Raw genomic sequence first — 13,135 nt, 5'->3', positions numbered from 1 at the left:
CTCTCTCCTCACTGAAGTTGTGTTTGAAGACATTCCTTTCAGAATGTGTATCTTAGAACAGGCGAAAATGGCTTGAGAGCACGGATGTGAATCAGATAACTCTTAACTTCAGATCCCAACCCCACCTCTTACTTGTTTTTTGACCTTGAATAAGTTACTCAACTCTGCCAATCCTCATTTTTATTATCCACAAAAGAAGGTGTTCAGGCCCCTTCCTGAATTCTCCCAAGGCTGATAAGCACAGTGCTCTGCTGTGGGGGACTATTCGCCATAGCACACACTGACTTTTTCTGTACCCTGGTCCTTTTTCCACTTAAAAGCATTTTGTGAGCATTTTAACATCCGTCTAAGTCCTCCCAAAGTATTCTGTTCTACAGAATGATAAAAAGATTCAGGACAAAAAAAACTTCATTTGTATCTCATGCTTAAACTCAAACTCCATACCCTACTAACCACTTTCAAGAAGTTCTGAGCCACTGTCTGTGATCTCATTCATCACAGCCTACCAAAATCCCATTAGGCTGAAGTCCTCTGTCCTCTCCTCTCCCCTGCTTTCTTCTTTTCTCCTCCCCTCCCCTCCCCTCCTCTCCCTCTCTCTCTCTCTCTCTTTCTGTCTCTCTTTTTCACTCTCTCTCTCTCTCTCTCTCCATCTCTCCATCTCTCCTCTCCTCTCTCTCTCTTACTTGTGTGGTACTGGGTATTTAACCTAGTAAGGTATTACCACTGAGCCAACATCCCCAGCCCTTTTTGTTACTTTATTTTGAAACAAGGTCTTATTTAAGTTTGCCCAGACTGGCATTGAACTTGCAATCCTCCTGTCTTAGCCTCCTGAATAGCTGGGGATTAGGCATGTTCCACCATCTCTGGGCTGCAGCTTTTCTATTTGTTCTAGAGCTGGTTGCTTGGTCCAGGCAGTGTGGGCATGTGAGGACATGTGGAGAAATGTCTTATCTTTAGAAGTTAAACCTTGGGCAAGTTCGTGAGAGGGGGCAGGGGGAGCTGAGCCTGGGTAGCAGCACTAGTGGGCAGAATACCATACTTAGCTTGGAATCAAGAGTTGGCAAGCTGGATGGAAAAAGTAGAGAGAAATGTAAGGAGGTTTCAGCTGGTCTGGCTTTCATCCCTCCACCCCACTCCTCCCCCATGGACAGGAACAAGTCTCACAAGTCCAGATGCCAGATTTGCCTGCACTCAGGGTCTGGAGCTCACCCCTGGACAATCATTGAACCAGAGAAGAGAAAATAAGCTCAAACCCCATTTCTGTGTCCCTTTAGCTTTAACTAAGACTTGGCCACAAATAGGAAGAAGGTTGACGGTCAATAATACAATTTGCCTTCCTTGTTTGATAAAGGAACTGAGATGAAGAAAAGGGTGATGCCTGCTCATATAGAAAAATTAACATGTAATTGAGGGTTCCTAGCTTCTGCTCAGCTGCCTGAGATAATATGGGAAATAAGAATGGGTGTGTCTTTTCAGCCTTTCTGACTTCTGGTTTCTGGACCAGCCCCTACTGTGCTGCAGAGTTGCTGAGAAGCCCAGGATCTTCTGACCTTTTGCCTGAGGCCTGGGCTTGTCCTCTGTGGAACTATCTAGGACACTCTAAGTAGTGGTGGGACCCTGAATGCTGGAGAGGATGTGAAGTTTCAGCTGAGCCACTGCAGGCTGGCCTCACACTTGCTCTTCTCCCAGCAAAATCTATCTAAGTATCCAGCTGGCTGCTGTAAGACAGGAAGAGGATCTGGGAAGGGCTCGCTGAGGCCTACAGTCCCTCTGAATAGGTAGCATTGGTGATGGTAGAAATTCATTCATGTATTCATTCACTCACAATCAATTTATTAAGTGACTAAGTATTTATCAGCTTTCTATTGCCAATTTTGGCTGGCTTCTTTCTATCAAACCAACATCTTCTACCCATTTTCCTGAGCATTTTGAAGAAAAACGTACAAGCCATTAATCCTGATTTAACTCTTCCCATCCTAGGCAGTAGATCACTGGAACAGTTTCCAACAGTTTTAAATATAGTTGACTAGACCAGAACCTATCTGAACTGACATTGAGTAAATTATCTCTAGATATGCAACAATAATTATCTCTATAGTTCTAATATCTATCACTGGTTGCTCAGACACTCCCAAGGACACTGAAAATCATGCTTGCTTGTGCTGAATTATTTTAACTTTAAAAGCAATCATTTTGGAGCACCTTGTCTATGCCAGATATTTCTAGGTGCAAATGAAAGTCTAGAGAACAGCTAGGTTTGTTTGACAAGCAAACAAGGAAGACTCTATACAACAAGTGTAGAAAAGGTATATCGAAAGGGCAAATCATTTCATATGGGGAAACTAGGAAGAAATTTCTCCCGAGATGTGAATTTCAGCTCCTCCTCTTAGTGGAAATGGAAGAAGGCAGTATTCCTAAATATATCTGCCCCTAAGAGTGACCTGGGAAACCTCTTAAAAATTCAGGTCTTCAGATCTCTCCCAAGATTTTACAAAGTCATATCTACAGGGCAAAAGCTTGGGAAACCATATTTCCAATAAGAGCCCAAGCAATTCTTTGAAAATGTAACAGTTGATAATTAGCATGCGCTTACTTCTCCCTTCTGAGCACTCGTGTTAACTCATTCCATCTTTGTAACATCTGTGTAAGGTGGTGTTCTTTTCATCTACAGCTTGCAGATGAAGAAATTGAAGCAGAGAGCTGTTAAGAACTGGCCAAATCCTTACAGTGTAGATTGGTATTTGTCCTTGGAGCCTTGGCCGAGAAACTGAGGGCTTCAAGGCCAAAGGTGCCACCTGCTGGCCATGCCGGGACCTTCTTGGATTAGTTGAAAGTTTTAGCTCCTCCTAGTGGCCACTTGTACACACACACACACACACACACACACACACACACACACACACACACACACACACACACACACACACACACCGCTTTCCTCCCATCATTTTCCAACACACACACACACACACACACACACACACACACACACACACACCCGCTTTCCTCCCATCACTTTCCAACAGGGTCCTGTGGTCTTGCAAATGGATAAGATGTGGTGTGCTAGGCTCTGTCTCCCAGTGAGTGAGATCCTCTGGCCTGCTATATATACCAAACAATATGTTCTGAGCACTTTTTATGAGTTAGGCATGGCTTTACAAAGGCTTCTATATTCCTAACCACTCTGCAAGGTTAGAGCTCAGGAAGATTAACTTGCCTGAGGTCATGAAGCCTGTAAAAGGCAGGAACAGGACTCAAATTTCATGCCTTGCTGTCTTCACAATGACTCCCCATAGGAGTAGTGACACCTATCCTTGTATTAGGACCGTCCCAGGGGTTTGGAGGTGTGGCTTCATTTTTTAGAGCACCAGCCAGAGAGCAAAAGCATCAAGTATCAATTCCAAGTCCTGGTCTCAGCCCTTAAAAAAAAAAAAAAAAAAAAAAAAAAAGACCATCCCAGAATGAAGTGCATTCAGTCTTCATCTAGAGGCTACTGGAAAAATTTGAGTTTAAAATATGTGGATGCTGGGCTGGGAAGGTGGCTCAGTGGTAGAGTGCTTGCCTTGCATGCATGAGGCCCTGGGTTCGATTCCTCAGCACCACATAAGCAGAAAAAGCTAGAGGTGGTGCTGTGGCTCAAAAGGTAGAGCACTACTAGCCTTGAGCTGAAGAGTTGAGGGACAGTGCTCAGGCCCAGAGTTCAGGCACCATGACTGGCAAAACAAAACAAAACAAAAAATATGTGGATGCTACTTAGGCTACCAAGCACACACTTCAAATTCACCATGAGCGAGCTAGGAAGGTGGGAAGAGGACTGGGACAAGAGACCTGAGCTGAGATGGGGTCTGGGCAGCAAGGTCATGCATTTGTACTGAAGGGTGATGCACTGGCTGTCTGGCAGTTGTTAGTAGAGGACCCCCAGGTGTAGGTTCCAGAAGTCAGCAGCTTGGATTGGGAATGGCTGGAATCTAAAAAAAGTGTTCCATAGAAAGGCCTGCAGGTTGGGCAAGGAAGGGGTCATGGCAAGACAAGGTAGTCATGGCTGGAGGGAGTAAACTAATTTGCTGCAGTCAGCAAATCTAGTGTCAGTTCAGTGGGTCACAGCCAACTAATTCCAGAAATTTTGCTGAGGTTTCTTATTATTGAAGATCGTTTTTTTTTCTGTCGCTGGCTTATGCAAACTAAATGCTCATATAAACTGTTTTAAACGTCAGTTCTCTGTGACTCAAGGATACTGCTAGGATACAGGAATGTTCCCCTGTACATTTTTGATCATATAAGGGAAAGAGCCTATTTCATGGTCACCATTTGCTGAGGAGATAACGCCCAGATTCTCCACTCACACCAACCTCTGACACCGCCTTCCTGAGAGCTTCCCTGATTTCAGACACTTTCCCTAGTCCCCAGCAGCATGGCAGACATGGGACATGGTCCCTTGTACCAGAAGACAGGCGCTCAGGAAGCGTCACAGGGTGCTTCTACCTCTTCCCCAGTATTCCTGGGCCAACCACTCTACCAGCCTGGCCTCCAGCCTCCTGTGGTCTGCTCACAGTGTCCTTCCCACCTCCTTTTGTCCCTGCAGTGTGTCAGGGGGTGAGCTGTTTGAGCGTATCATTGATGAGGACTTTGAGCTGACGGAGCGGGAGTGCATCAAGTACATGAAGCAGATCTCTGAAGGAGTGGAGTATATCCACAAGCAGGGCATCGTGCACCTGGACCTCAAGCCAGAGAACATCATGTGTGTCAACAAGACGGGCACCAGGATCAAGCTCATTGACTTCGGCTTAGCCCGAAGGCTGGGTAAGGACAACTATCTGTCCTGTGGTCACTGCTGTGCTAGGGCAATGGCTGTTTATGTTCCCACACTGGGTAGTAGAGAGGATGGATGGGGTTGGGAGCAAAGTCAGAGACTGCAAAAACTGTTCAGGTTCAAGTGTAGCACCTGCCACTTATTGCTATATGACTATAAGACTCAACTTCCTCATCTGTAAGATGGGTTAATAGCAATCCCTCCTGCTACAAAGTCCCATAGGGTTCTCAGGAGGACCAAGAGCAAGAGCGGTAGGGTGATAGCAATGCCTTATGAACAGAAAGCATGACACAGACATTAGCTATGTATTGTGTGGTGCTGCTGCTGCTGAGGCCATTAGTTCAAGGCCAGCCCCAGCCAAAAAAAAAAGTTAATATCCTATTTCAAAAACCAGCCAAGTTAGGCACTAGTGGCTCAGTCCTGTAATCCTAGCTACTAAGGAGGCTAAGATCTGAGGATTGTCATTAGAATCCAGCCTGGGTAGGAAAAAACATGAGACTCTTATCTCCAAATAACCACACACACACACACAAAAAAGCCAGAAGAAGAGCTGAAGCTCAAGTGGTAGAGTGCTAGCCTTGAGCTCAGAAACAGTTCCCAGGACTTGAGTTCAAGTCCCAGGACTGGCACTGGAAAAAAAATAAACCAGGTATAGTGGTATACACCTGTAATCCCAGCTACACAGGAGGTGGGAGAAAGAGGAGGATTCTATAGTCTGACACCAGCCCAGACAAAGAGTAAAAGATCCTATCTGAAATGTAACTAAAGCAAAAAGGACTGTGGGTGTGGCTCAAGTAGTAGAGTGCTTGCCTAGCAAATATAAGGTCATGACTTCAAAACCCCAGTACCACCAAAAAGTAAAAATAAGTAAAATATTAAAAAAAAAACCACTATCACTATCATTGATGCTCACTGAAGGTCAGCAGTACATATAGGATTTCTGCATCTCAATTTGTAGAATAGGATTCCAAGGTCTACCACAGCTTTGCCCAGAAGATACTATATGCAAGCCAGGGAGTATGCAGGGCTGGCTTAAAGACCCCATGCCTAGCTCAGAGTGTTCCAGAGCCCCTGTACTATTCACACCTTGAGGAGGAAGGAAATATAGTAATGGAGAAATTGATTAGAAGCTCATCACCAACCTGAAGCCATTTTGGCCACTGACTGTGTGCTCACATACAAGGTCCTCTGCATCTACTCATCACTCTTTGGTATCACTGGTCACTCCCTGGCCTGGCCACTGCCCTGTTAACATGAAATTACAGGGCCACCCTTTATATCACCACCCTGAGAAAAGAAGGATAGTTCTAGGTTAACTTAACTGGCTCCATCTCTCTGCTACAGGTGTGGATGCCTGTCTATGGAGAGTAACCACCATAAACAGAATGAATAGGGGGAGGGAGTTCTAGCTCCATGCTGTGAGGGCTGCTAGGGCTTTGGGAGTAGTTTCTGTGGTCCCTGCAGAGTTAAACGAGACCAGATGTGGCTCCAGGCCCAAGCTTGTCCTTCTCCCTCACTCCCATTCCCCCAGATACGGGGGCACGTACACACACACACACACACACACACACACACACACACACACGTACACGCACGTACACGCACGCACTCCTGCTCCATCCTCCAGCTACAGATACTGCCCTTATCACCCAATGGGCCTGCTCATTAGTCCTGGTCCTTAGGGCTGACATCCACCACTGAGCGTACCACATTAGCGTTTAGGCCTGCCCCGGCTATCCTGGCAGCACGTGGGAGCAGGAAAGACATGAGCTTAGTCTAAATACAGAGAAAGGGGAAAGGAGGCTGGCTCTGTGACAGAACCACTTGGGTTCAAGCCCTGATCACCACTGATGAAGCAGATAGGAAATTTCCTTGCTTCCCCAGATCTTGCTTTTGTCCTCAGCAATCTGGGCACTGCACCTACCTCTTAGAATTGCTGAGTATAGCAAAGAGGAAAACCCTCGGAAAGCTGGTGACAGGTACACAGGCCGTGTGAGTGCTAGAATCAGTGAGCATGAGGGATTGCTGAACAGGAGTCACTAGCCCTGCCGCTGTGAGCTAGTTCGGGGAGACTGACAAGCAGAAGAGCACCAGGGCAGGCACTTCCCTGGCCTCCTCTCCTCACCCTGCTTAGGACACCTGAAACACATGTGTGGCTTACTGGCTTCCCTGGTGGTTGATGTGCTTACATACGAGGATGCCAAGTGTCTCAGCCATCATCTATGGAGAGAGCACCCAAAAGACCCAGTGAGCTCTTCTCCATGTACCTCTGACTCAGGGACCAGGACACAGACCAGAGCAGAAACGCTTCCCTTGAACTGGCTCTATGATTCAGTGGCCACTGATATCTCTCCATCTTGATTTCAGAAAATGCAGGGTCTCTGAAGGTCCTTTTTGGTACCCCAGAGTTTGTGGCTCCTGAAGTGATCAACTACGAACCCATCAGCTACGCCACGGACATGTGGAGCATCGGGGTCATCTGCTATATCCTGTGAGTCCTGGGGCACCTGGGGAGGGGGAATGAAGCCCCCTGGCAAGTCACCACGGGAGCCTGCCCCAGGGAGAAGGGTCACAGTCTCCCAGACTGTCCCATCCCTGCCCTCAGGGTGTCTGTGCCCCGCATCATACTTTTGAAGCCACGTATGGAAACACACACCCAAATCCCCATGTTGGGTGCTTCATTGTCCCTACTGTTGGACAGCGAAGGCTCTTGGTCAGGGAAGGAAGGGTTAGCCACCCTTCCTTGTATACCTAGCACCCCAACTTGTATACCAGATTCACAGAGGAGAGACAGAACCAGGTGCATGTCTTCTGAGGGTAGTCCCATCTGGGGCAGGGACCCCATCCAGCAGCCTCTCTGATTCCAACATGTGTATTAAGTAGTACCTTTGATGGCAGGTCCATAAATGGGACCAACAAACAACAGAAAACACTGCCATTGTTAGAACTTGGGGAATCAGGTAGAAAGTGTGTGTGTGCATGCACGCATGTACATACACTTGGCTTTTTTGCTCAAGGCTGAAGGTCTACCATTTCAGCCACCGGAAAAAAACAAAAACAAAAAATACACCACATCTTGCTTTGGAGAGAAGAGCCTCATGGACTCAGATCTCAGACTCCTTAGTAGCTAGGATTACAGGTGTAAGCCATTTAAATGATCAATGCTGGAGAAAATGAGGAGAAGCAGAAATCTAGACCAGTGCCTTTGCAAGCATATTAACATCTCCAAAACTCCTAGACACTTCCCCAGATTGCAGGCTTTGATTCAGGTCCGGATTCCACACGTCTAACAGGATCCATCCAGGTTGTCCACATACTGGCCTGAGGACATAGTTGGACTATCGAAGCTTCAGAATACATTCTGATGGGTCTCACTAAAGCATCGGACTGCCAGACAATCATTAGCCTCAGAAGGTGCCCGTGAACATGTATGGCAACACAGTTGTGGAATATTCTCCCCAAAGATGCAGACATGCATGTGCATCCAGTAGAAAATATTTTTTGTCAGGCCAGATGTGGTGGTACATGCCTGTGATCTCAGCTACTCAGAAAGTAGAGGTGAGAAGACTGTGGTAGGAGACTAACCCAAACAAAGGTACAAGAAACTTTCTGAAAAACTTACCTTAATGTATCTGCAAAACAAACTAAAAGCTAAAGGACTGTGGCCATAGGCTAAGTACTAGGGCACTTGGCAGAAAGCACAAGGCTCCGAGTTTAAACCCCAAAATAAACACACACTTGCATACACACACACACGCCCCAAAAGGGAAATTCAATATTTTCATAGAGAACTAGAGGATCCTGAAAAATTCCTTAGACTGCCCCTGGGGTGAGAAAAGGCTCTCAGAGACTGTGAAGCCCAGTGGGTTTAGTAACGCTATGGCAAAAGTTTTGGCATGCAAAGAGGGGGCAGTACATTGGGGCTTTTTCACATGCTCAGGAGTTTTGCTTTTGCTGTGGCATGTAAGGGCAGCTTTCCCCAGTTTTGGATCCATTTCTTCAGAGTCACCCACCCAGGGTCACTTCCCCAAAGCCTGGGGCATAGTTCCCTGTTTCTCCCAATGTCTTCACCCTCCAGTAGGGGGCGCTGGTGAATAAGTGTACTGCTTTTCTCCTGCACCTGGTAAGGAACCACCAGAGGGCCCTGCGTTTGGCCTGCCCTTTTTGGAATTGTCCTGGACTTGACTCAAGCTGACTTAGATTTCTGAGTCTGTCAGAAATACTCAGCCCTGCAGAAAATGTCCTTCGTCAGCTCACTCTGTCCAGACTTTATTGCCCTAGGGCCTAATTTGACCCTGAATCCCATCCAATCATAAGAGACTTGCCTCGTGGTCTGCTGCAGCAGGCTTCCCATTGTGGTGACATGAGGATTATCTGTTGGCCCTGCCTTTAACTTGGGGGAGGGGGAGGGAAAGGGTTAGTCCTTGGCAGAAACTGGGGAGTGGGTCATGGCATGGGTTTGGTTTCCTCGGTCATTCAGGTGGCTGGGACTGTGGGACACTTCCCACAGTCTGGGCAGGTGGCCAAGGGCCCCAGCTTGCCCAGGATTGATAGTTTCCCAGGAGACAGGATTTTGAATACAAAAATGGGGACAATTCCAGGCAAACCAGAATGGCAAGCCTGGTCAGTGGTGGCAGTAACTGGACCACTTAGCAAGTTTTCACAGTGAATACAATCCAGCATTCCACACCCCACCTGATCAAGAAACCCAACAAAACCAGAACCCTCAGCCCTCAGGGCCCCTCCCAGTTTCTGCCTCAGGAACAGCCATTTCCCTCATGTTTGCAGTCCTGGGGTAGGTCTGTCTGTTCTTAAACTTTATATAAATGAAATCACACTGAAGGAAGTATGTGGCTTCTTTTTCTCCACGCTGTGAGCCTCATTCACAGTGCTAAACAAAGTGGTAGATTGTTCATTCCCAGAGTCAGTAGATATATCCCATGCATCTATTCTGGGTTAATGGGGTTTTGAGTAGCTTCCAGTTTGGAATGTTCCATTTTTAGTGAGCATGCTTATGCATTTCTGTTGGATACACAACCTGGAACTAGAATTGCTGTGTCATAACAGCACTTTTTATTGTGTTTATTTTGGGTGTGTGTGGTATGATACTGGGACTTGAACTCAGGACTTGGGTGCTGTCTCTCAGCTATTTCACTCAAGGCTGGCACTTGACCATTGGAGCCACAGCTCCACTTTCTGCTTTTTTGCTGGCTAATTGGAGATAAGAGTCTCACAGACTTTCCTGCCCAGATTGGCTTTTAACTGAGATTCTCAGATCTTAGCCTCCCCAGTAGCTAGGATTACAGATGTGAATCACCAGCACCAGCTTAGCACTTTATATAGAAATTCTTTCAAGTAGAGAAACATGGTAGTTTGGATACTATGCTAATTGTTTACTGCATTACTTTTTGCTTTTTGTCTCAACTCTGGGCCTGGGCACTGTCCCTCAGCTCTTCAGCTCAAGGTTAGCGCCCTACCACTTGAGCCACAGTGCCACTTCTGGCTTTTTTCTGCTTATGTGGTGGAATCGAACCCAGGGCCTCATGCATGCAAGGCAAGCACTCTACCACTGAGCCAACTTCCCAGCCCTACTAAATTACTTTTAAAGCTAAGACCAAGAATTAGAAAGGGGGGGATAGTTAATTTTGGTGCATGTGACGTGGTCTGTAGGTGTCTAGGTAGGATGTCAGGAGGGAGGAGGAGAGTGTGGCAGAAGTTGATGAGTTGTTGCGTGCTGGCTATGCTCACCACTACTAGACACCCTCACACACACAAGCCTCAGGACTCTCCTAGGCTTGCTCTTTAGTGCTCATCCAGGCCTGAGACTTCCCCTCTGGAACTTAGGCTCTCAGTAGAGCCCTTGGTGCTAGAAATATTAGTTGGCTTCCTAAGCCCCTCCTAGAAGTACCTGGAAGAGGTTCTCTGAGACCTTCAGCATCTTCTGCTTGGCTCTGTCCCTCTTTGTAGCTGGTTGTCTGTCCCGCTTCATACAGAGAACCCCTCCTCACCTCCTTTTGGGTCCTCTGAGAGATGAGAGCCAAGTAATGTTTGTTATTTACCATGTATATGGTGAGTATCTCGCTAGCTAGAGATGACTTGTTCACATCTGAGAAGGTCGATCTGATGTCACAGGAAGCCTTTTGCAAAGCCATTATCTGGAGACACTGGCCAGTTCAATTCCAGCCCAGTGCCCTCACTGGATTCTGAACAGACAGAGACTTTGTGGACCCAAAGATGATACCAGTGCTTGACTTTCTCTCCCTGCTCTCCTTCTGACTGGCTCAGCAATGCGCTCTTCCCACCTCAGCTCATCTGTAGAGTACCTGCCATGAGCTGGGGACCACCTTACCCTGTCCTACAATAAGAGGTGCCAGAAAGGAAGATGTGTGTGTGTGTGTGTGTGTGTGTGTGTGCGTGCGTGCGTGCGTGTGTGTGTGTGTGTGTGTGTGTGTGTGTGTGTGTGTGCAGGGAACAGGCAAACTCTTCTGGGAAGAACAGCCCAGTCAGCTGAGAAGTGCCCAAGTAGAGATGTTGGTGCCTTCTGCAGGTGGGGGTCTAGATGCAGGGCTCTGCTGGGAGAGGTCATCTGTGCCTGTCCTACCTTAGGCTTCCGTGCCCTCCCCTCCCCATTGCTGAGCCCATTTTGAGTCCTGAACAGGCTCCCTACTCTCACATCCAGCCCAGCTACCACTTTTGGGTTTTGGTGTCCAGAGACTTAGTTCTTCCTGCAGGCCTGCTCAGACATCTCCAGCTCCCTCACTTAATGTCTGAGGGTGAAAGTGGGATGAAGACTAAACCTTTCCTAAGAACTCAGTCCTTCTGACAGATATTTGGTTCCATTAGCTGACTGCTCTTACAGCCAGTTCATGTGTCTCTTGGCTTGAGACAATGTAGTGTCCTCTGCTCTCTTGATATTCTTCCCTGAGAACAGCACAGTACACTGCCCTAGATCACCTGAGCAAGGAGATTAGGTTAATGTCAGAAATTAGTTCAAGATGGGGCTGGGAAGGTGACTCAGTGGTAGAGCGCTTGCCTTGCATGCCTGAGGCCCTGGGTTCGATTCCTCAGCACCACATAAGCAAAAAGAAAAAAGCCGGAAGTGGCGCTGTGGCTCAAGTGGTAGAGTGCTAGCCTTGAGCTGAAGAGCTGAAGGACAGCGCCCAGGCCCAGAGTTCAGGCCCCATGACTGGACCAAAAAAAAGAAGAAAAGAAATTAGTTCAAGGTGTAGATCAGTGTTGAGCAATTGCTTGGCATGCTCAAGACCCTAGGTTTGATCCCTGGTATTGCCAAAGCAAACAAACAAAAGAACAACAACAAAAACCCTAAGAATTCAGAAATTAGAATGTTCTGTGGTTGTGACTCTTGTGACTCATTAGCATTCAGACTAAGTGTGAAAACTCTCTATACTTAAGATGCCAAGTGGAAAAAATAAAGTACTTGAGAACTTTCCCAAACTGGTCTTCTACACAATCACGTGAAAACTGGATCAGTCTCCTGTTTAAAAACTAAGTAAGACTAAGAAGAGGTGGAAAAGTTGTGTTTTAACAGAGCATCAGTGATTGGATGACTTTTAACAAATAAAGGCATGAGATCCCTTATGTAAACTCTAGCAATAAAATTCAAAAAGAAAGTTAAAAGATAATCCAAGTTGGTGTGATGGTACATGCATGCCTATAATCCCACAATGTAAGAGGCTAAGGCAAGAAGATCAAGAGTTCAAGACCAATTTGGAGCACATTGTGTGTGAGAGAATGGGGAAGGGAAAGGAGACAAACAGGAGAAAGCCCGCAAAATCCCATGCAGAACCATCACTACTGAAAATTCAAATGCTCTTATCATCATGCTTATACATTATGTGTGCACACATCCCATGTTTTAGTCTAGAGTCGTGGTCCTCAGTGGGAAGAATGCGGGGGTGCTTGCCTTGGCAGGCAAGGAGCCAGCTGGCTGGAGGCTGTTTCTGATGAATGTGCTGCCAGGCGGAGGGATGCCAAGGCCAGAGGCTATGGGCTCTCCCTGCCTGCAGAGATTAAGACCTATCTCCGCAGGATTACAACTCCTAATTAGGAAAGGAAGTTTGCAGAAGGGGCCCCTTTGGCATTCCACAGCAGGATTGTTTGCTTCTCCTTCCATCTTTCAGAGTGCTGTAGGACTTCACCTTATTTCCAATGGAAAATGCAGACCAGAAGAAGCAGGTAGCGGACAAGCAGAGACAGGCAGGCTGCTTCCTAAAGGGGCTAGCTTAAGGCTCATGGGGTCATCCCCATCATAGAGATGAGGGGGGGGAGCGAGGACCCCAGTCCTATGGTGTATAAAATGAGAAA

At 47.0% G+C, this 13,135-nt stretch overlaps 1 protein-coding gene across 7 annotated transcripts in view; it reads left to right on the top strand.

Moving 5' to 3' along the window:
• Window positions 1-13,135, top strand: part of Mylk (myosin light chain kinase) — a 194,531-nt gene that overhangs the window by 160,382 nt on the left and 21,014 nt on the right. For all 7 annotated transcript variants that reach the window (XM_042667365.1, XM_042667361.1, XM_042667374.1 and 4 more), the window contains 2 exons: window positions 4,583-4,800; window positions 7,178-7,301. In XM_042667365.1, coding sequence (XP_042523299.1) covers window positions 4,583-4,800; window positions 7,178-7,301 — 342 coding nt within the window. The remainder of the gene's footprint in view (window positions 1-4,582; window positions 4,801-7,177; window positions 7,302-13,135) is intronic.

The sequence above is a fragment of the Dipodomys spectabilis genome, unplaced genomic scaffold (genome assembly GCF_019054845.1).
Source record: "Dipodomys spectabilis isolate Male_0828 unplaced genomic scaffold, ASM1905484v1 ptg000017l, whole genome shotgun sequence".
Classification (NCBI taxonomy): Eukaryota; Metazoa; Chordata; class Mammalia; order Rodentia; family Heteromyidae; genus Dipodomys; species Dipodomys spectabilis.
The sequence above is the reverse complement of the archived record's forward strand: the minus strand, read 5'-3'. Positions and strand labels throughout refer to the sequence as shown.